Source organism: Maylandia zebra, linkage group LG9 (genome assembly GCF_041146795.1).
Source record: "Maylandia zebra isolate NMK-2024a linkage group LG9, Mzebra_GT3a, whole genome shotgun sequence".
In the NCBI taxonomy this organism is placed as follows: domain Eukaryota; kingdom Metazoa; phylum Chordata; class Actinopteri; order Cichliformes; family Cichlidae; genus Maylandia; species Maylandia zebra.
The window spans coordinates 25,989,659-26,014,028 of record NC_135175.1 but is presented as its reverse complement, the minus strand read 5'-3'; the positions used below and the strand labels follow the sequence as shown (position 1 = coordinate 26,014,028).

Here is a 24,370-nt window from a genome sequence, read left to right as displayed (position 1 = left end):
CTAAGACTTTTGTCAGGACTGACCAGGAGGTATAGGATTCGAAATGAGCAGATTAGAGACAAAGTTAGAGAGGCAAGGCTGAGGGTGTTTGGTCATGTGCACGGGATAGTAGGCATATTGCACAGAAGATAAAGCTGCCAAGCAAGAGGAAAACCCACAGAGAATATTCATGAATTTTATGATGGGGAGGATTCTAGGAATAGGGTGAGATGCAGGAAGATGATCCTCTGTGGTGAGCACGAAAACGAAAAAGGATTTCAGAAAACATGCACATTAAATAATCGTCCTAATGGATCAAATAAACTAGAGAGACTATTTAGACATATTTATATGGTAAAATACTTCTTTTGAATTTCACCATAGATTTCTACATAATGAGCTTGAGTCTAAAATGTCAAGAAAATCAGACAAGTGTTTAAAGCCATCTTCCAGACAGATTTTAGTTCAATAAGGAGAGGGCTATTTGTTTGCTATTATTAAGATATATAGCTGGCGATTAGACTCCGGTGACCCAACATGGTGAAATGAAATCCCAGCTGTGACAGGACTTGGGACCGGACCCCCAGAGTGTAGTCACTGGTGGTGTTGCAGTTGAAGATTGAGGCTTAGATGGAGCTCTTGGGTTGATTTGAGTGAAGTGGAGATGTGGAGAAATTGAATTGTGCGATGTAATTAATGAACAGACTAGGAGTTGAACAATAAGGAAAACAGGCAGATGAGTGATTACTGATCTTCCTTATTGAACGTATGCAGAAGCTTAATTTGTGGAAAAGTATACATAACTGTTTAGCTACTGTAGATAGGACTTTGTGCGCATATTGAAGGATTTCACAAAGCACACAGTACAAAAATAGCATAAGTATTCTACTAGGGAAGTTTCTTGGTGATATACAGTTTATGTTTTTTTGCTCTATTCACTTGTAGTTTTTCCCCTGACCAGTTGTTATGAAGTGTGTGAACAAGACTGAAGGCCACTCAGAGTGAAAGACAAGATAGTCAGTAAGGTATTCACAGAGCTGCACTTAGCTGAATGCATGAAGTGTTTGAAGCAGTTGTTAGCAGAGTAGAAAAACAGGGCTTTAGAGCAAGAACAGTAAAAACATTCTTACTTGTACACAGGCTGTATGAAATAGTCATGATTTGCGACCTGTTTGTTACAGAAATGTTAGACATGTCCAGACAATGAAGAAACTGGAAAAGGTAAAAAGGGTGTTTAAGAAAGAATAATGTGAGTAAAGCTCTTGAAGCACACTCAAGGCTTTACAATTCTGAATCCACTATGCTCTCTGTGGCCAGCTGTTTATATGATGTTGATTTTGATGACATAAACTGCATGCATATTACCTTCACACGTCTTGAGAAATGTACTTATGGAATAAAATGCTTGTTCCCTGCAAAGCAATTTGTATGCACTTCAAATGAATGCAGTCACCTTCTTACTTGAAGAATGTATGTCATGAGAAGTAGGCGACCTTGTAGTGATGGAGACACTTTATGTTAGTGGTTTGTCGACTCTTACAGAAAAGGACTTCAAATCTTCAAACAGCCTGCTGCCGTTTTGTCAAAGCTGCTCGAGGTTTATAGTGAGGTGGGTCTTACTCTCAACTCCTTGCATGATGATGCTTGTAAATGATCCCTCTGTCAAATTTTAATGTAGTGTCTGTGCACTTTTTTCTACTTGTTGTGTTAATGTTAGAAAAGGGAACTATTTTATCCCAAACCATAATTGTTTCCTAAACCTGAGCAAGCAGTTTTGAATGCGTAAAGTTGATGAAAAAGGAAATGAAAACAAAAGTTAATTGCAAGTTAAGGCCAAAGTAAAATGAAAAACACAATGAGGGACAAATGTCAGTCTTCTAGGTTGGCAAAACACATGAAAAAGCCAGTGTAGAAGTGACTCCTAACAGATTTCATCTCTTTCTAGGATTGTCATATTTGTCTTGAGGGACGGTTTCAAATTGAAATGCATTTTAAAGTCTCAGATTATGAAACATATCCAGTGTATTGCTTGTATTATTAGGCTGTGTAGACCAATGGATGGGCAATTAACTTAGAAATATCTGACTTAACGAGTTGATGAAGAGCACCCAAATGCATCATTAGTTTTGGTCTCTGTGAGGAGAAACTGTCTCATTTGAGCAAAAGACGCCGGTTAAGCCTCATTTTCCGATCCAACCTCTGAGTCAAAAGCTTTCAAAACCCTCTTCGGTGTTGTTAGCAAGTGATTACTTTTACTAATTCATTTTGGTCCTGTTGCTCATCTCTTGACAGCTTCATCTTTTATTTACAGCACTCAGCTGGTGTCGCAGGTGCAGGAGTCCAACATTGAGGGGGATGAACAACGTTCTTAGTCCCAATGCAAATATCTTCTATTGTTTAATACTAACTGACAATCTGCAGATTGCCTATTACTCCCACCTGGACTTGGCTTACGCAGTATGAAACAATATCATTTACAACACCCATGTTTGTGAGTGCACATACAGTAGATGTTTGACAGTGAGCGCTGTCCAGAATAATAATCAGAAAATGCGCTATGCATCAACTGATTAAGTTGTCCACACAAAATGAAGCCACTTACTCCAACCGCACGCACACACATAAAACGCCCGCGCATGCACACACCCTCCCCTGGTGTGGAGGATATTTTCAATTAATCAAGCTCTCTCATCAATAATGCATCACCCCTGCAGCCAGCCACTCTTTTCCAGCCATTTAATGAGGCAGCCCAGCCAGAGGGACACCATCCACACATTACTCCTGTTATAGTAAATGCTCTGGAGCAAAGCCGCAGTGACCATGAATGGTTATTAAAGTAATGCCATCATCCGTGCCTTCAAGTCAAATCAAAACCTGTCAAAGTGTGTTTGCGAAAGGGTACAAATGACAATAAGTAAACACCCTGGAAGCCACTGCGTAGTTGCGTCACCTAGCAGTCCCTGAAAACCTCATGTTGCTAAAAATGCAGGAACTCAAGAGACCAGAGGAAGTTTGTCAGGAGTCATGAATTATTAAAACCAACGTTGCTGTGACAGAGGAGAATGTCCGGTTTGATAACATTTTGTTTTAAATTGCGGTCCTGATTTGACACATGACACAGACAATCTGGTAAGAAACTGTTAAGAATGATGAAAATATAAACCTTGTACATGCAGCATTATGATCTGAAAGGCTTTTGATTGTGCAGGGTAATTAGGTGTGGTGTTGTACAAGAGCGCTTGTTTTTGGCGTTCATTGCCAAATAATTAAGTGATAAGATGAAGTGGGCCAGCTTCAGTCTTCAAAAAGTGCTTTCTGGCAGTGAGCATCCATTAGGTTCTTGTTTTCTTTGATTTCAGTGATACAGTAGGAGATCAATAAAAGAAAAATTGTTTTGGTATTCTCCTCTTAATATGTCTGCCACTTCAAAAGAGCATCCCTTGTAATTGAAAGTTGCTGGCTACTCAAGTCGGCATTAGCTAGCAGTATCTGTCTAGTCTAGTCAGTCTCTTGGGTTGATGTATTTCAGAAATGCACTTACATCTACACTATTTGGGAAGCAGTCCATTTTCTTTGCATCAAACTTGCCTTCCAAGAAGCAATTTACTATGATCACGCTAGCAAGTCTTTAAACTAAGAAGGAGATTAAATAAATTTTGTATTTCTTGTGTGGGGAAAATGTCACATCTTAAATCTAGTTTATTTGATGGAAATGTTGTAAATTCCAAAGAAATGGAGGGTGTTTTGTGAAGAAGTGGATTGCATTAACACTGCACAGTGTTTACCTGCTAATTATAACTAGCAAGCAAAAGATATGAGTCAGGAAAACAGCTTTCAGCTTTCTCCCTTGCTGCGTAACCTCAGTAAACATGTTCCCAATTGCTTTAAGAACCCTGTAGCTAGTTTTAAGTTGTATTCAGCACAATGTGGTCTCTGATTTTTAAGTTAGATTGACTGCTCGAGTCAAAGACCATGATCAAGCTTTAGGGTGGACCTACCTTATGATTAAGATGTTGCTACCATATCAGCGTGCAGTTTTTCTTCACTTTTGCAGTCAGTCCAGTGACTGGAGTTTCATTACAGGACGAACTATTAACTAAGGTCACGGTGGTGATACCCACCTTTTATATACAGTCTATTATTATTATTATTATTATCATTATTACTACTATTATTATTACTATTATTATTATTACTATTATTATTATTATTATTATTATTATGCCACATACACTGTTTAGAAACCAATGAACACTGACAAATATGAAACAAAAGCATGTTGGAGACTATTTATTGTCTGAAATCTGTAGTTGATCGTAAATAATTTATGGTTAGTGACTGAGGAAAGACTGAACATTTGTGGTAGCATTTTCTGCCATTTCAGGTTAACATAAGGATTCGCATTTGAAAACAATTTGATCGGGTTTATGTGTTTCAAAAAAGAGCCACGGTGCACACAACAACTGTTATTCATCTAGATTATAGCTTACCAAGCTTGGCAATGTAAATAGGGGATGTATGGAAAAATCTCTCTGAATACTGATCCATAAAAATGTGACAGAGAAAGTTTCCTTGCTTTAAGAATATTAAAGCATAAAAGCCAGAAAGCTGAAGACCATACAGACCCTGAGGCCCTAGAAGAGGAACGGGAGTGCAATTTCACCCTTCTGCCCTTAAGCAGGTTACTTTGGCTCTGATGGTGAATCCTCTTTAGTGCACTAGATAACTGAAACAATCTCACAAAAGTGGATACAAGTGCCAGAATTTAGATGTGTGTCACTCCAGAGCCATTCATTTGAAAAATCCCATTACCCACTTGAATTTTCATCCATCCATCCATTCGCTTATCCTTTTCAGGGTCGCGGGGGGCGCTGGAGCCTATCCCAGCTGTCATAGGGCGAGAGGCAAGGTACACCCTGGACAGGTCGCCAGTCTGTCGCAGGGCTAACACACAGGGACAGACAACCATTCACACCTAGTGGCAATTTGGATTATCCAATTAACCTATCCCCACAAGCTGCATGTCTTTGGACGGTGGGAGGAAGCCGGAGTACCCGGAGAGAACCCACGCAAACACGGGGAGAACATGCAAACTCCACACAGAAAGACCCCGGCCTGATGGTGGAATGGAACTCAGGACCTTCTTGCTGTGAGGCAACAATGCTAACCACCGTGCCACCGTGCTGCCCATTCCTTTTGGGCCATTTTAGGAAAAAGCATTTTTCCCACAAAACTACAATAACTGGATACATTTCAGAATCAGAATCAGAATCAGAAAGGGGTTTATTGCCAAATGTTGAGCAGGTTTACAACATTAGGAAATTGCTGAGGTTTTACTTTTTATTTTTATTCGTTTGGCTACAGGTAACTCAAATTTATAAATTAAAAAAAATCCTCAAAGCTTCTTTGTCTGAAGGAAAACAAGATAATCGCAATCACATGTGTGTTACATGCTGTTCCAAACGTGTGATATGAATTGCAGCTGCATAGTGCCATAGTGCCTTTCACCATTTAGTGATGATTTAGTGATTAGGAAATGTAACATTCAGTGCTAATTTATTCCCTTTCAATTCAATAACTTTCATATAATCAGTGCATGAAGAGCCCTTTATGAGGTTTTGGAGATACTGTATGTGACTGCTAACCATGTGATTAACTTGTTCACTATTGTGGAGAAGTAAAAGTTAAATGGACTGGTTCTTATGTAAAGATTTCTACTCATGCCTTAATTACCCATTCACACACGTACTTTTTTTTCGTATCTAAGGCAGTTGATGGGAAAACTATTTCTAAAGCCAAATTCACACAGGCCAAGGTACTGTGACCCCCCCCCCCATTTTTTTCCCTAGTGATCTACCATTGGAAAATGTTTGTATTCCACAACTGGTTGGCAAAAATCTCCTCATGATTTTTGATTGCTAGCATATTGGTTGCTAGCATATTGGTGTTGTCACCCCAATGTTTGCATGAAAGTGACTTATTTTTAAACACTACCCAGCTACTCTCCGAGCCATAGGTCAAACTGTGAAAAATGTGACACAACCTGGAGACTGAAACCACTTGACATCAAAGTAGAATCTGTGCCTGTCTGTATCGGTAAGGCAAAACTTTATTTTGAAGAACCATTTCCCTTTTCCTAACCTTTGGCTCTGCTCAATTATTATCATCAGTTATTGTCATTAACAGGCTAACACATGGAGACGTAACTATTTCCTTTCACACCAACAACCACTTTAGAATCACTAGTTAACCTGATAACTTGGACTGATTCAGACCTAAAACCTTTTTGCTGTGCTGCCCAGCAGTTCGCTATATTGGCTAAGTCATATAACTTATGTATATATGTATATTACAACCTGTCCTAGTTTAGTCCATGGTAACACTGTTTTACTCTCGCCTACCACTCTTAAAAGTGCTAGTTGCATCCACCCCCCGCCCCTTGCAAACCCAGAAGGATACATCTGGAGGTACTTAGGGTTCAGTATGTTGCCCAAAGGCACTTTAACATACAGAGATGAAGATTGAACCACCAAACTTCTGAATAGTAGTCAACCCCCTCCTTATGTCACAAACCACACTAAACAAGCTTTTTGGGAGCCATGGGTGAGAATTGGAAAACCAGTGCAGCGTGTAAGGGCTCCAGAAGTGTGATTGAAACAAATAGTGTGCAAATACTAACGTTGACTTTTGCATATTTGAACATGAATATAATGACACTAATATAATTCAAAAAAGCAAGTCCAGTTCACTTTGCCTGAACAACAAACGATAGTCCAGTGCTTTTGTTGACAGCCATATTGAAAATTGCCACCATTGTGAGTTTTCAAACGGCTAATAGGGATTATGTGCCAATTAGGGAACTTGTATCCATCTGTGAACAATTTCCCTGTAATGTGAAGTTATCTGCTGCACTGCTCTAGTATGCACAGGTAAGTGGCTTCTTAAATTTGAAAAAGTAAAACGTCAGTTGTTAGAAGAGTTCATCCTGCAGTCTTGTGGTATTTCTATCCTCTGACAGAAGACAGATGAGACTTTAACAGGCACTATAACCTACAAATCATCCGCATTTTAAAACAGCAAAGATGGCACCTTGTTCATTTGTTTTCTTTTGTCTCTTCGACCTCTGATAAATATGAATTGGAGTTTTTTTACAGTAAAATGTCACTGTGCTTTGCAGTGAATAATTGTGTAAGGGAGGAGGCACATTTCCCCTTAAAAACACTCTCTTCAAAGCAGTGATACTGCTGTCCTGACCTTCTTCAGCTGTTATCATTTCTTAACATCTCGCCACTTTTATATGTTTTTTTTCCAATCAGGCCAAAAATGGTGATCTCTAAGGAACATAACCATATGAGCAGAGAATCTGACCATCTGGCTTGCTCTGCAGCTAAAAATCGCGGGGGACGAGAAGAAACTGACGAATGTCTCTCGGCTTCTGCCGCCCGTCAGTGTCAAGATGTCTCTTTTAAAAATAAAACATGTTGTCAGAAGCTGTACATTGCCAATAGTGTGATTGCAAGGAAATGTAAGGCCCTCTTGAAAGAGAAGTTTCTTTTTGAAGGAAAGAAAGGAGAGACACCACAAGGGGACAAAAACTAATTTCAAGTTTGTGGTGTTGGACTGATTCCAGATGTAGAGATAGCCACACTGGGTGGGATAGTTATGGGAAGGGCATGATATAAAATCTGTGTGGAGTATAATGACTGGCTTATCTCTGAAGCTCACAGTGCATGAATTCCTTACCCCATCGGGTCTCCTGTCAATTCTTTATTGTGGGAAGTAGTTTTCCATTTCTGTTCTATCAAAAGACTGTGAGATGAGAATATGTAAGTAAGGATATGGGCTACAAGTCCCGCATTAGTTATTTCATTTCCAATGACTTAGCAACAAGCCTTTGCTCTGCTTTAATTTCCCAGGCATGCAATGACCGATGTCACCGACGCTGTTATTGCTCCATAATACATAAATCCCACTAATTAGAGGTCAATGACTCATGCTTGATGCAAAAAGGCTGCATGGGATGTCCCCACAAATATTTAACCACGCATTTGTGTCTGTTTTGCTATCTTCCCTATTAGTTCTTTTGTGCATCACATAAAACATGAAAATGATCCGCTTGGCAGACATGCCTCGACTAGACATGGTTCAGGAGAGCGGTGGCCGCGGCAGCACTTTGACAGCCGGGTTATGGTTTCTCGGTCCCAGTAATGAAGGACTACTGAGTGTGTCATCCAGGAAAAGGGCCTCTCCCCTGTCTGTCTGTCAGCGGGCCAGCTGGATTCAATCCTACACCTCAGAATAACACCAGGCTTTAAATGCTGCAGCTTGGCCACCCTTTGCTTTAATAGACAGACAGAGCTCATTACATGAAAACAGTGGCTAACCCTCTCCATAACAGAACTGGTAAACTTACATTAGTCAAAGCACAGCTAAATCATTTAGTCGATTTTGTTTTTTCTGCCCCCCCTTTTATCTCCTTTTCCAGCTTACGCATCATTCTGCTCATTTCTGCACAGCTAGCAAACCACAGGCGTTGAAATAGGAGAAAGAGAGGAGCTCTACTCAAAGCGATACTAGAGTGGCTCATTTTCCTAGGGGTAGAGAGCTGTGTCTACCCTGCAAACTGTCCATAATATACAGAACAAGAGTGGGGATTAACTAAAATGTCAAGAGAGACAGGTTAAGCTGACAGAATATTGGTTTATTTCGAGGGGTCTCACTTTCAAAGTCGAAAAGTCAGAAACTTCTCAAAGCAAAGTCTTGAATCGTTTTCAGTCGCCTCATATTGCTAAGCAGAAAAAATTCAATTTCCACAGACTTTCATTTGACTTTCAGGCAAAGGAATGGTCATAGCAGCTTAAAACTCCCACCAGTGGAGTGTAAGGCTCAAGAAAATGATGTTTGCACAATAAACAAATGGAAGAACATACATTTGAAATTAGCCAATGACACCAAAACGCTGTGCATAAATTCTCTGGGAACATAGCATTTATATTAATGTCCCTGTTATGCAGTTAATTTTGAAAAACTCAGCTGGTATTCATGTATCCGCCAAACTTTAAAGAATGACAGCTAGGACTGTGCAAAGCCTCGAGGAGTGTTTTGATATACAACTGTGAGAGTATCTCAGTATCGAGATTTGCCTGAAGTGAAATTCAAAACGCCTCATCTGGTCTGATTTCCCTGCGCTATAAGAGCAGACTGGGCTTCATTAGCAGTGGCTGCTGTGCTTTATTGGCACAGAAGATCCCATTTTCACTACAGAAATTACTTGCCAACAGCTGCAAATTGACAGGGCGCCATATTTCCTTGCAAGTCAACTCTTATTAACAGCAATTCCTGGGATCTCCACGTCCCGGTGTCCAAACACAGCAGTGTCATCAGCAGGTATATTTGAACAGTAGGATCTGAGGACCTTACAGGCGTTGTTTACTGCACTGAAAATGACTAAATATAGGAGAGAGGCTTTGCCAGCTGCTTACACACCATCAGTGAAGCCATTCAGAGCCAATCTGCTGACATCTGAAGGACTCACTCACAACAAATCACACATCACTTTCAAATGGAAGTTTTGAAACTTTCAACAATGATGGTGTTGCTCTCCATTAGCGAGCTAATTCCCCAGCACAAAGGCCTTGTATGGTATCGATGATTACTCTTCTCCAGAATATCAGGCTGCTCTGACTGATGGTGGCTGCAGCAAAGGTTAATTAATGAGCAGTGGCAGGAGCGATGGCTGCCGGCAAGGGAGAAGGTCTCCTGGGATTTGGATGCAGCGAAAGATAAAGGCGGAAAAGGAGAGGGTATGACTACTCAGCTGAAATTGAGTCTCCTTTTCTATCTGGATAACCTCCATGCACCTAATAGTGTGAGAAAGATGCTTGATCACTTAACCAAACTCGGTGCATGGAATTAGATTATAATGCAGCTTTTCATCATTTTCTCCATAAAACCTTATTTCATGCAATGATTATGTATTGGTTATCAGACATCAAAGATAATCTAGGAGGCAACCTTCTAGCTTAAATTAGTTCTGCAAATCATCTGCTTCTTGTGATCAGACATCAAAAGATTTTCATAAAGCGTATTTGTCTTTCCGAGCAGCAGGCGTTTGCAGTGTTATTTTCAGATGAGAAATGAATTCTATGGAAGAACACTCTGACATATCACTTTATTTTTATCCTGTCTGTAAGATTCCATTAAATTTAATTGGTGGAGATTATCTATACAGACTTACATTTGATGTGCGAGCTATACGAGGCAGAAGCAGGGTTCCTTAATGTTCTGTGCCATTATGTTAAAAGTCCAAAGATAACCTGTGATGATAATCTGCATTCCCTCTACAGATATAAAAAAGCTTTACAATAAGACACCAGAATAGAGACAGAGATTGAATAATACAGAATCTTTTTGAAGCTTTCTCAAGACAAAATCTAATAAAGTTCCAGTCTCCATTAGGCTCATCAGGTTCATCCACATCTGGAAGAATTAGGGCAGCCTGTTTCACAGAAAGCAGTTATCCAATCTGAAATTGTTTCAGCATGCTTTTTACGATGTATAAAGAATACACGACTAGCTTCCAGTGATACCCAACTAAAACTGCTTAACAAAAAGATAGTACAACATCAAGCACAGCAGCGTACCCCCCTCTCTGCATCCAACAACCTGGATTTGGATGTTGGGTGCAGGCCTCATGTTTTAACATCATCTCCAATATTCTGCATCCAGAGCACTTTTATATTTTTGTGCTATTTTTGCATGCAGCAATCCATTATCTTGTGTTCATCTCTTTAAGCAACTCAAGTCCACATTGTAATTTAGTCTGGAACATGCTGTCAGTTAGGAGATCACAGCAACCCACACATTGCTGAAACTGCACTCCACAGCTCTGATTAGTTTATCTTCTTCTTGTTTCATATGTCTATGCCCTTAAAAAGTTTGGGCGTCATAACAGATTTCCATTAGATGAAAATATAAATCCTGCACTATATAATACTGTATGTTTTGAATCTCATTTGATGTGACTGTGGTCTATATTCTACTGCTGCCAATCACTGTTTTTGTGGGTTTCACCACCTGCATTGATCAAAGAATTGGTCCATAATTTGCATAATAATATAAATTCTCCACTAAAAGCCTAACAGGGGTATTTTTATTCTTTTAAATCGTTATTTTAGGTAGATTGTCCAATCTTAGAATGACTTGCTATGAATATCTGGAAACCATATTCCTCCTTCATCGCATGAGTTTATTAGTTGTTGTTATTGATCTTGGGGATTTTGTCTCTTCACAGGAAGGCTGTGACTATTTTTTTTTTTTATTTTATTTCCATAAACCAGCTTGGAGGGAAAGTGTTATAGATGCTTTTTTGTCTTTTTGTTGTTGTTTTCTTAAATCCACCTTTGGTATAATAACTTCTAGATTTGTCCCACAAGAATAAAAGCAAGCTTTTCTACGTTCCACTCCCTCATACTCCTGGTGGATTCGACTCATTCGGGTTTTCAATGAGCTTTGAATATTTACTGGGTATTTCATCTTTATCAGTCTAAACCTTGAGGGTCCTTGAACCACATGCCTTTACAATACTCACTCAAAAGGACATTATTAGTATGAGGGGACCAAGAATTGAAAGCCTTTTGCCAGTGACATTAGGAGGTTCCTATTCCATCCTGTCAGCAAAGTAGTGAAACTGATATATTTGGATCACTTTCTGGTTAGAAGTAAGTAAGAGTGTGGCCACATTTGGGTATTGGCCCTTTTAATTGAAAGATGATTTTCTAATAGTCATCAATTCTGCAGTTGCTATCAGTTCAGTTCCAATTGATTACATTTAGTAGTTACTAACTGTACATATTAATAAATATTAAGACTTATTTTCTGGAGTAATGCATAAGTTAATAAAAATAAACACAAAAATTGAGCAGTATACAGGCTCTGTAAAAATACTATTATTCCAAGGAAAGCAAACGGAGGAAAAACATAGTTTATGCTGCAAAGGTTTATAATCATTTCTATAAATTTGGGTTTAATCATTGTTTTTGTCAGAGAGGTAGAGTTTAGTTTTGCATCATTCTCTTGTCTTCTCTTTAAATGACACCAGTAATTGTCTGGTTAAAAAAAGAAATGAAGTTATTAGTTATGTCCCAGCTCTCTGTGAAGCCTGAATAATTATTAAGCACGTATGCATACAGGGGGAAGATTACTCCTGCATTCAGAACGAATGGAACTAGTTTACAAGCAGAGACTGCAGGTCCAGACTTGTAGAAACCTTCCAAAGCATTTGCCTGAGGTTTTTCTGTGAATAATGTGCCTCTGCGTGGAAGCATTAGGCACAGAGGACCCTGCCAAGCATTAGAGTGTTACAGGAGGGATCAAGAACAAATGAGTAATGAAATGACTGACTCACCATTCTGAGACATAAGACACAGCATGTGCTCTTTCGAAGCCTGCTCCTGTTAAGGGAGTTTCAGTCAGAGCATGGCATTAGAACTTCCTGACATGTTTTTAATTGTTGGTTCCTCCTTGTCATGCACATCACCCATATAAGCAATCAGGCTTCTGTCATCCGTGTCTAATAAATTGGAGATTGTGCTAGTGCAAAAATGTGGCAGCACAAGCGTCTGCGTAAACAGACACATTACTAGCAGGTTAGCCGTAATCATACGGAAAGAGAGCACGTACAAATTAAAATTTATGTTCTGTCTTTTGTAGCGAAGGATAATAGCTAGTTTAACATGAGTATAAAAGCAGCTAATGAGGACAAACGCCTTATAATCACATGGCCTATGCCATTGTGGAAAATAATACACTACACCTAAACAAAGACTGGTTGTCAATATATTTATGAATTTATTCTTTTCGTTACATTAATTTCTCTTTCTGCTCCAGATCCAGAAAAACTGTCAAAAAAGAAATGATTGTAATTCAAGGCCACAGAAGCAAGGAACCATATCCCCACAAGCAAATACAAAACAGAGTTGGTAACAGGATTGCAACACCAAAGTGAAAGCATGTCTGCCAAGTCTACACATTCAAAGACCACGAACATCAAACGGGTTTTCCAGCCAGTCAAGGGTTTCAGTGTTCATAGAGAAAAAAACAAACAGGACTGCTTCTAGCCAAGGAAAGATGGATATTTCCAAATGAACACTGAGTATTCTGTGTACAGATGCGATGGCGAGTTTAGAAACGAGTGCACCATCTGCATGTTACATGTGATCCATTTACAGTACAGAAATGTCTAAGCAAGACAGCATCAAAGGTTACTGAGTAGCATTTTTTTTTTTACCCAGGCCAAGGAGCATAACATCACAGAGTAAAAATGGTCTCTGATTTTTTTTTTTTTTACCTATACTTCATATTCATCTGTGTTCAGTGCAAGGCTCACTGGACTCTTTAAAGACAAAAACCTAAAATATGATTGGCTATCTGAGTGACTGCAACTGGAAATAGAAACACGTGTTGTTTGCTTTTCCTTCAGGCCTTTATAGTGAATATATCACAGCAATAAAACACAGTAAGCCTCTGCTATGGCATCTTGCAGATTAATATAACTAGCTGAGGGGGGTGCTTTGGAAATTGCTTTGACTAGAAATGTGTCAAGGCTGACAGTTTCTTTTTTTTTACCAGTTTGATCCCTATTAAGCACATCCCTCAGATCTAATTCAATAAATGCTAAAGGGAGTTACAATAATGGTATTCATTCCTGATCCTTTGGGATATATATCTTTAGAACTCATAAATACTTTACTTTCTTTCTTCTACACATATTTTATATATCTTCAGAGATTTTATGCTTCCATAATAATTAAGCGGATACAGTAAAGTTAGCCCTGGAAAATGCACTGAATCCCACATACAATCAGATTTTGTGAAAGTGCTAAACTGCTGTGACATCTTTGAGTTTCTAACTAAAATCCTTCGTACAACAAAAATACAATCTATCACTTGAGTTTAAAAAAAAACACCAGTCATCTTCTTGTTCTCCATTTTCAACCCCTTACAATGCAGCATTTTTTATACAGTTTTAAAGGGAAACAGCATTCAACAGTTCAGACAGGAAAATGACAGCCCAAATTAGCTGTCTCCTACAACTTCAAAACTTATTAATGAGCTTCATAACATATCTGTTCCAAACCAATAAATGTACTGCCACTTCCCAAAAAAAGAAAAAAAATCAAATAACCAAGCTTTGAATTTTGCACAAAGCATTTTTTCCTCACACCACGGTTGTTGGGTAGTATCATAAAATTTATGTTGGAATTCAGTGATATTCATCAGTATGTAAGACAAGACAGGTCTAAAGTTTCAGTCGATAAAAAGAGCGCTACAAGTAACTGTAGAGGGCTGCTTAGAGGGAGAAGAACAATAAAATGAGCTCCCTTCCACCTGTTCCAATGCAAAGTATTCCTCCCTCACAAACATCTGTCGCTGTAGTCGATACAATACTGTACACACACCCAAACAAATACAACTGAGGGAGAAAGCTTGAAGACAGACGGAGAGACAGCACAGTTTTTCTTCAACTTTTAACATTGTTTTTTTTTTTCAGCTCAGTGCAAAAAGAAAAAGAAAAAAGAATACATTACAGAGCTGGCTGTGACTGGCAGCTACAGTAAACAAAGACAGCTCAATATCAGCTGACCAGCAGCGGTTAACTGGTGAACCTAGTGTAACCCAGCCTCTTCATCACACTTCCACACACATCCTCTATCAGTCGAACGTCCTTTCGAGACATTTTCTGTCTCCATATGTTAATGTTGGCTGGTGAGATGTCTCCTTCATACATTAGATTGTACAGGTTCGTAGAGGTGGTGAATATGAGTTGATTGAGGGCTGTGGGTGACACAGGCACCCCCAGAAATGTGTGTATTGTCTCTGCCGTCTCCTGGGGGAAGTTGACCACATCCTCAAACCTCACTCGGAGAAAGGACTCCTCGGGAAGGCTCTCGCTGACCCTCAGAGCGGCTGCGGTGTGTGCCAGCCACAAATGAGCCAGAATCAAAACAGGATTTGTCTCATAACGGGACAGTAGCCTCTGGATCATTTTAAACTCTGGCGCAACAGCTGAGCACCCATCCCTGACAGCATCCTCCTTGAATATCAAGGAAAGGTGCTGTGGGATGTTTTTAAGGGAGTATAGGCTGGGTTTGCTGTTATAAACCATGAGATAAATCCATGCTCTCGGGTCTCTCACCAAGTATATTGTCCTCAAGGAAAGTCCCACTACCTCCTGAATGAAAGGTAGTTTGAGTGTCCAGCTTCCACTCTGCATGTTGATTACCACCCGGGCGTTAGGGTACTCTGCAACATGCCTTCTCATTTCCCTTACATACTCTGCATCTCTGTCCAGACTAGCCCTCAGTTTGCCCTTCAGGTCAGATGCTGGTTCTCTCTTCCTGGATCTTTTCTTTCTGTCCCTGGGGACGCTGACTCTCTGGGTCTGCTTGACCCTGCTGCCCTCTACGAGCTGAATATTTTGCAAGTGCAGCTTTGTGTTATGCACTAGCGAATGCAGCCAGCCCTGGATAATCTTAAACCGTGCGTTCACGGCGTCTGACCTTGACCATTCACAGGCATCGACCAGGGTGTCAAACTCAAACTCAGTCTCAGGAATGTCCACATGCTCGGTGGGGACCCTTATATAAACAAAGTCTGAGCTATTGTAAAAAAGGTGCTTGAGTATTTCCGATCCCGATCCGGGAAGGGTCGTTATGACAACAGTGGGAAGGGGGAGCCGGTGCTGCTCGTACAATCTTATTTGTTTGTTTACTTCGCTTTTGGCACCCGCACCTTTCCATTTTACCCCACAGAGAAGCTGATCGCAGCTGTTAGAGACAAACAGCAGCTCGGCTATCCACAGAATGAGCACGGTGAGGAGTGCGTAACGCATCAGCCTGCTGAAGCAAACATAAAACTTTCTCTGCATGGTCAAAAATCCTATAGCCACACAGAGAACGACCCCCGCTATTACATTGACTGTGAAACCAAAGTCAAACAGCTGATTATCACTGCTGATTTGTTTAGGGAGGATTTGTGTCCCAAGGCCGTATCGGGTGATTTGATATCTATCCTCAACTTTACTGTGACCTCCAAATCCCAAATAACTCAACCTTGCCCCAATGTCTTTATAGTTTGTAGCAATGGACACAATCTTCTCTGTGTTATTAATGATTAAAGAAAGCCTCACTCCATTTTTGCTGTTATCTATAAATCTACAGTTGGACACTTTGACATACGGTCCGTGCAGCACGTAAGCCACTCTGCTGACCGGGCCTGTCATTTGGAAAGTAACGTTTATATACTGCGTCCACCTCTTTTTAAACTCAGCCGCCTGCTCTGCTTCCTGTATCCGTGTTTCAGGGCTGTGGCCCTGAGTGTCAAACCAGAACATTTTATAATGAGCATCCCACACATCCATCATCGCGCCGTTATATCTGTCCATGAATCTGAAAGGAACGTATTTAAAGTCAATGTCGAGATTGTGGAAAAAAGCACTGAGTGACTTTATAGGTGAATCACCCCATTTTTCTACATGGTCAAGGACTAGCAAAGTCTGCGAGTTGAGCAGAACCAAAGCTCTGAATACACTCTTTAGTCTCATGGCAGGTGAATAAGCCAGCACGGCTTCCCCACTCACAAACATCGTATCCTTGTGTGACAAAGCGGCAATCACCTCACCTCTAGCGTCACCCACCCCTTCATCGGTCCAGCGCAGCCACTTAGCGCACTCCCCCAACTGACCCTCCCATGGATTGTTACACTGGCTGGTAGGAGATGGACTGAACACTAAAACATTGTTAAGGTAGCTGTACTTTGGACCATAAAGTGCTTCAGACACAAATACTTGCCCATTAGGAGCAAAAGTAAAAGAGTTCTGGTCTGGGTGCTCATGACCAGGGTTAAAGCTGTTCCAGCCATCCACCCAGGAGTAAGGCTTGTCATGGACAATGTCATAGACTGCACGGCCACCCAGGCTGCCAGACTTAAAGGAGACAAAAGTATTACTCTGGCCATTGGGAAGCCCAGCTCCGTATGTAACCACACCCCAGTTTGAGAAAATATGCATTTTAGCTTTGCCAAAATCGTGGGGAGGCTGCGGCGTGAGGTGGGAGTTGTACCAGATGTATTCTGTGTGAAGTGTAGCCCAGCGCTGGGCAGATGACTGCCCCATGGGGCCGTCCTTCGGCCGATGCTTTCGAATCTGTTGAGCCAGCCAGTTGCCCGTTCCATTCTTCATGATGAACGTGTCGAGGAAAACAAGCTGGCTCTCTGGACCATAAAACCAGTTGTAGTTTGAATCCGCAATGCCGACTGTTCTCTGAAAGCCCGGCAACAGCGTGGCATAATAAAACCAAAAGTGGCCCCGCAGCCAGTTGTTCTGCATGTTGTCTATGTTGAAATGACGCTGAGCTAAGAACACATACTGGGTGATAGACTTGGCTGTGTAGCTTCCGTAGGCTACTCCCTCATCCAGGGAGCCATCAACAACGTGATTCAAAAGAAACATTGTTTTCTCCATATAGTTAACTGCCACTTGCTTCCAGATCATTGACTCTGGGTCGTCATGTGACCCCACCACTATTGCACCTGTCAGGATGGCTAATATGTTGGTGGTTTGATGATTTTGGAGATACTGTTTGCCCCATCCTCTGTACTTAGAGAGCTCATACAGCTCCACCGTCTCAGCGCGAATTTTCTTGAGGTATAAATCCTTTCTACGCTGATCCAGGTAGGAGTAAATAAAGTCATAAGCAGTAGCAAACCCAGTGAGAGAGTGCGCCATGGGCACCTCATCGTTCGGTGCACTGGTCACCTTCCAGTCTGAATATTCGGCCATCCTATCCATAAACTTGATAAGAAACTGCAGAGCAGCAGAATCCTCTGGGCACAACAGGCAGTAGAGAGCCAGGGGAGGCAGGTTGTTCCCATAAATCTCATTCCACTTGCTTGTAAACTCCTCATGTTTCACAGGGGGCAAGTAAAAGGGAACATTAGACAACATAGTGAGCACAGCAGCTCTGATGACTTTAAATATGTGACTGTGGGTGGTAGAGGACCTTTGCCTCAAGTGTAACACATCCACTTGGTTAAAATATAGGTTGGGATGGGAGTCAGCAGACTGGAGCTTCCAGTGCTCACTCGCTCTGTCTTGTGTGAGCTTGACCTGCAGCAAGTCATCTGTGAAAACGTCTCTGTCTGTGGTGTTGAAGACCCCCGAGAAAGCTGTGCCCACTGCGAACAATGGTAGTAAAAAAGCTGAATATACAACCCAGCTGCCAGCCATTTTTCCAGGTGTTTGCGAGCACATTTTACACTACAGGATTTTAAAAAGTAATTAGCTGACAGTTTTCTTCAGTAAAAGTGTTGCAATGTCCCGGAAAAAATAAGTTTTCAGAGTGAAAGTCCAGATTACGTTTAAATATTAGGGATGCACAAGTCCATGGCGTTTTTATTTTAAAAGATAATATGATGCAATATCAAATTCCTGGGCATGATAGTCAAGAACAAGGATTAAAAAAAACTTTCGTGCAGAAGCAAGCACTATCCAAATCCAAGTGCAACAATGTTTGCAACAGTTTGCAAAGGCAGCAAAACACATCATAAATAAATATAAATAAATCTCTGATGGTAAGAAGATCTTTTTCCTATGTTTTTGAATTAAAATACAAGAAAAAAATCCTTATGCCTGCATGGTGCCGTTCGTCTTCATAGTAATATGGGCACTCGCGACGACTGGCGTCTCCCCCTTTGCCAGTAACTCATATTGATCTCCTCCCCAAAACATTTCCTCTCGGACAAACATCAGTCAGCCCCAGTCTGTGTCCGGTCCAATCACAGCCACCCAAAGGCTCCGTGTGCAGCCCGACCGAGCCGCAACATCCACGGACATAAACCTCAGCAAACAACGCATCTCCGCTGCAAACATTGCTTGGTACCTCCGCTGCAGAGACGCCAAATCCTTAATTTTGCAAATCCTGATCGGGTAATTGATCTGTTTGCATTGTTGAAAAGCAGTCCTCTCCTCTCCTCGCGCTTTATCTTCTGCTATTAGTGCGGGTGAAGTCCGAAAGGAGGAAAGTTGTCGTCACTCCTCAAGTATTCAAAGAATGAGACATTTTCCCCCGATTGTCCGCAGAAAACAGCGAATCAGCCCGCCGAATGGAAAAAAAATCCACGTGGAAATCTGCCGTATCTGTGGGAATATTGGTGTTCCCGCTGGCGTTTGAGACGCACACAACTGAGCCTGTGTATTATGTGTGTATCCCCGGACGCGTCTCCGTTGTGTCCTCCCGACTGTTCAGCACAGTCAGTTTGATTGTTTTCCTGCACTGGATGGAAAAATTTCCACTGTACAAACTGTAGAGGGAGCCGTGACTTCAGAAGCCCGATCTCATCTCTCACAGAGTGTGGGGAGGCTTAATATTCACTCCATTATTATTTATTTTCGTATTCCTGAGCGATGTTAAGTTTCTACCTAACATTAGGGCAGCAGCAGGTGATAAAACACGTTTTAGTATCTCTTTAATGTGATCTGCACGACTCTTTTATTGTGTCATTTAAGGTTCAAGGTTCAAGGTTTATTATTTGTCACATGCATAGTTATACAAGTATAACACACAGTGAAATGTAGTCTGACACGCTCCTCGACATGTGCAAAAATGGGGGGGGGGGGGGGGGGGGGGGGGGTAGAGGAAGAACACACACACATATATATATATATATATATATATATATATATATATACATTGGGTGAATGAATGTGCAGTAGTAGCAGCAAGCAGGTGAATTCTGTACATTAATATGAATAGACATCTGACTATTTTACAGAATAGACAATATAGACATATTTAAAATTAAAGGAATTGAAATGTACATTGTGCCTTGGTTTAGTGTCTGGAAGAGAATCCTGTCTCAGTCAATTATAGATGATGTGAGAGGGCGGGTGTGTGTGTTTAGGGCCCGGATGGCTTGGGGATAGAAGCTCCTCTTGAGTCTCTCTGTCCTTGCCCGGATGATGCAGAACCTTCTACCAGATTGCAGAAGTTGGAACAGTTTGTTGCCAGGATGGGACGGGTCCTTCAGTATCTGCGCTGCTCTAGTCCGGCATCTCCTGGTGTAGGTGTCCTGAAGCGGGGGGAGAGCAATCCTGCAGCAGCGTTCTGCTGTACAGATCACTCTCTGGAGAGCTTTTTGGTCCTTCACACAGCTGTTCCCAAACCACGATGTCATGTTCTGTGTGAGGATGCTCTCCACAGCGCCTGTATAGAAAATCCTGAGGATCTTTGGAGAGACCCTGAACTTCCTCAGTTGTCGTAGGTGATACAGGCGCTGCCTAGCCTTTTTGGTCTGGACCTGAATGTGGGCAGCCCATGTCAGGTCTGAGGAGATGTGGACACCAAGATACTTGAAGGACTGCACCCTCTCCACTGGAGCTCCATTGATGATAATGGGCTTGTAGTCTCTGTGCTGACCCCTTCTGAAGTCCACCACCAGCTCCTTGGTCTTGCCGACGTTCAGCTGGAGGTGGTTGTCCTGGCACCATGATGCCAGATTCTTCACTTCATCCATGTAGGCCACCTCATCGTTGTTGGAGATGGCACCCAACACCACTGTGCCGTCAGCAAACTTCACAATAGTGTTGGAGCCATGGGTGGCCACACAGTCTGAAGTGTAGAGGGAGTAGAGCAGTGGCGAGAGGACACATCCCTGAGGTGCTCCTGTGTTGATGGTGATGCTGTTAGAGACGCATCTACCCACCCTCACCACCTGAGTTCTGCCAGTGAGGAAGTCCAACACCCATGCACACAGACGTCCCAGATCCCTGAGCTTTGTGAACGGTCTGCAGTCTGGATGATGGTGGATCTTTTGAAGCATGTGGGGACCACAGACTTCGCCAGGGACTCGTTGAAGATGTAAGTGAACACACCTGCTAGCTGGTCAGCACAGCAGCGCAGCTGTGCTAATCTGGCATTTGCAAAAATAATAAAGACAGTGATATGGAAAGGAACAGTAGGCGTATGCATCGGCATACAGTTTAATTCACAGCACCTCAGAGGAAAAGTTAGGCAACTTGCAAAATACCTTCCGCCCCCCTTTCTTTTGTAAAAGAAGATGAGAATTAACACAGATAATGAGCTTGCTTTCGTCCATTCAGTTTAAGGCTGATGCAGCTATAATGTGTAGCCCAGAAGTGGACGCAAGAATCACAACTTCATCTCCATTGAGCAAAATCAGCTCTCTGCTATATTTGCTTTGTTTAATATGCAGGAAAAACCGTTTTAGCAACAAAATTTTGGAAATTACAGGTTGTGTTGGTGAGGCTATTTCTTAGTATGTGCTAATATATAAATAGTGCACGTCAAAGTCACTGTTAAAGAGGTGGCAGAGGTTGTGGTGCAGGAGGATGGACAAACAGGAGAAAGTTTAGAGAATGTTTTATGAATAGAGCATTAACAAAAACACTTTGCTGATGCTTTCGGGGGTGACATTTATCCCACTCATAGTCAGTGTCGATCCTTTTGTTTATTGCTGATGATTGATTTGATGCTGGGTTCCCTCCTTTCCTCCGTTCCCATCCATTATTCCAAACTACCTTATAACACTGCACAATAGCGTCATATGTAATTTACAGACACTGCAGCAGTAACAGAGATCACACGTACCTTTCAGTAAAAGAGCATTTTCACCCCCAAATGTCAAACTATGCTTTTAACATACAAATCATCATTACAGTTGACATAAAGTCACCGTGACAAGTCTTGTTTCATTCTTTTCCATTTGACATTTATGCATGTATTTGTAAAAATTCAGTGCAAGTGTATGATAAGCAAACGAAAACATCATGGAAAAACATCTCAGTAAATGTTACATTTGAAAATTGGCTAAAATCTCCTCAATCTTCATTCCATGTCTCTGCAAAAGACTCCCCTGAGGCAACAGAAAGGCCTCCAATAGCCTCCGAAACATCTCGCCTTCAAGAAATGTGTGACATTTGCCTGCCCTAACATAACCCACCACGGTCTCATTGATCAGCTCATTCATCCCTTATTAGGTTTCCGTGCAGTATTTCCATTAAACGACAGATCACTTTCCTCATAGGCAGCTTGCACGTGTGCTCTGCAGCATTGTGTCCCACAGGGACCACTGTTGCATGATGGTTTTCCTCTTTTCTTTTTTTTTTCCTCCCCACAGTTTGAAAGCTTCGGGCACAAAGTTGGCTTTATCGGCATCGCCACAGGAAATACACACTTCAATCTCTCTTAGGACAAAAATCTTCCACAGAGAAAAGCTGCACTGCAAAAAAAAATGCCAAAACATAAAAACCAATGATCATTTTGAAGTCAGTCAGACTGCTTCATAACCACAAGCGCGACAGTTTACGATTCAGAGATGAAATGCTGCTTATGAAAGGATTTTACCAAAGAAAAAAAGTCAAAAGATTTAGTATTTAGCACCCTAACACAGAACCAGCTCACCCTTTTAGCTTTGCCATTTAAGCATTATACTCCACTACAGTTAATAGACTTCTAGCTTTGTTCATTGGAGGCTGTTTTTATTACAGCACAGAAAGTGTTAAAAGCATCTGTTGGCAAAAGTCGGGTGACTGGGGTTTATTTTCATAACACAGTTTATTCATTCCATCAGAATGAAACCTGACTCCGGAGAGCAGAGAAGTAGCGTGGAATATCTCCACAGTTTCCCAAAATTTCACTGGTAGAAGATAAAGCCTTTTTGGCTACACTACCTTTTATATCCATGGCAACAGGCTTGAACCATTGCAGAATTCCCCAGTATTATGGTAATACTAAAGGTCACCGGTGATGGCTCTGGAGATTTTTGTAGCTATGTATTCAGCACTGTGGCCTCAGATCCTATGTCAGAAATCTCCCCCATGCTGATTAATATAAGCCTACAGATGGTTATTAATGTATGCCGTTTATTTTGTATTCATCAAGTTTATGTTGGGCTTATGGTTGTGTCTCACCTCTCTGCTGCAGAGGCGAGTCAGGCAGTGTCGCGCTCTGTTTTGGAAAGGAAAAATAACACGACACAGTTGTTACTCTTAGGAGGATTGCATTTTGGCTTTATTGATAGACAAAATTGGCAGTGTTTTTTACTTTATGATCAGCACTAACTACGCTGCCTGTTATGGCGAGGCAATGATATCGTCATATAATAAACCCCAGACTGCCTATTATGTCTAACACAGCAGTCAGATCACCTGTACCGTGATTTTCTCTCTGCTGCGAGGAGTGAGGAGAAATGGAAACCATAAACCTAGAATCGTAATCATTCCAGGCCTTTTTTTTAGTCCGAGACATACCGTAGGTCCCATAGGCACACAAAAATTGTATTAAATCTCTGAAAAACAACGGTTTCTCTTTATTTCCATTGCAGTGGCAATCTATGCTTTTGTTTTTCGCTTTCTGGCAGTCAGACAGCACCCAGATGTAAGCTCAAATATTGGCTTCAGAATATTTCAGAACACCAATGCAATGCTTAGTAGTGTGTTTTTACAGTTGCCGTATTAGCTTATAAATGCTGCAAAGACCACACAAACAAATGCAGAAATACTACAACCTGGAAAAAAGGACAGCAGCCAATAAAGCAATTTCTTACAAAAACCCACCTAATCTCTTGAAGGGACCACCTTTTCTTCTTCAGCGTTTAAAGGGCTTTCATTTCCTTCACTGAAATCAGTCCCTCTATCTGGAATCCTTCTTTGACAAAGTATAGCTGGGTTTCAGCCGACTACAAGTGCTAACCACATCTTGCTACACTTTTGTGATGTCAAGGCCGATCTGTCTTCTTCCAGTTTTCCTCTGCAATTGCAAAATTGCTGCCTTACCTAAGTGGCGACAGAAGAACTCTGAGAGAAATGATGCATCCCTCCTCCCTCCCTCTTTTCTAATTTTCTGTATCTGCTAAAAAAAAAAGTCTTAGACTAGTTTTAGTAGTTTTTATCAATTGTACATTAAAAAGGTCCAAGTTGAATTTTAGGTCAGCCTAAGGGCATCACTACATTTCTGCTGCATTCCATCATCTGCTCACATAGAAATATCCAACAAAAGAAGCCTCTTATCAATATGTTTGACTCGTTGCTCTATCTCGCTGAGTATTGGGAGTAATCAGGGCAGTCCTTTGACACCAATTTCATGGTCGTCAGTGGTATGCACGGTCACAGAAAGTTGAGCATTTGTTGGTGATTAATTTTTTTCTCTCAAGTCCCCCTCAGTCCTTGCACCAGCTCTGATCTATGATGGCTAACTGAAATGAAGCTGCTCATTAAAAACTTTAGATGGGTGTTTTGAAGAATTTTTTTTTTCCTTTTACTTAATACTAACAAAAATGGGACCAAACAGACACTTTTTTGTAGTGTGCAGTGGAC

General features: G+C 41.2%; 1 protein-coding gene across 1 annotated transcript; it reads right to left on the bottom strand.

Annotated features, from left to right (window-relative positions):
- Positions 1 to 10,131: 10,131 nt before the first annotated feature.
- dselb (dermatan sulfate epimerase like b) lies at positions 10,132 to 19,297 on the bottom strand. The gene has a single exon (XM_004551930.3). It carries the CDS (start codon positions 18,287 to 18,289, stop codon positions 14,633 to 14,635), a length of 3,657 nt encoding a protein of 1,218 aa, XP_004551987.1. The 5' UTR covers positions 18,290 to 19,297; the 3' UTR covers positions 10,132 to 14,632.
- Between the last annotated feature and the right edge of the window lie 5,073 nt (positions 19,298 to 24,370).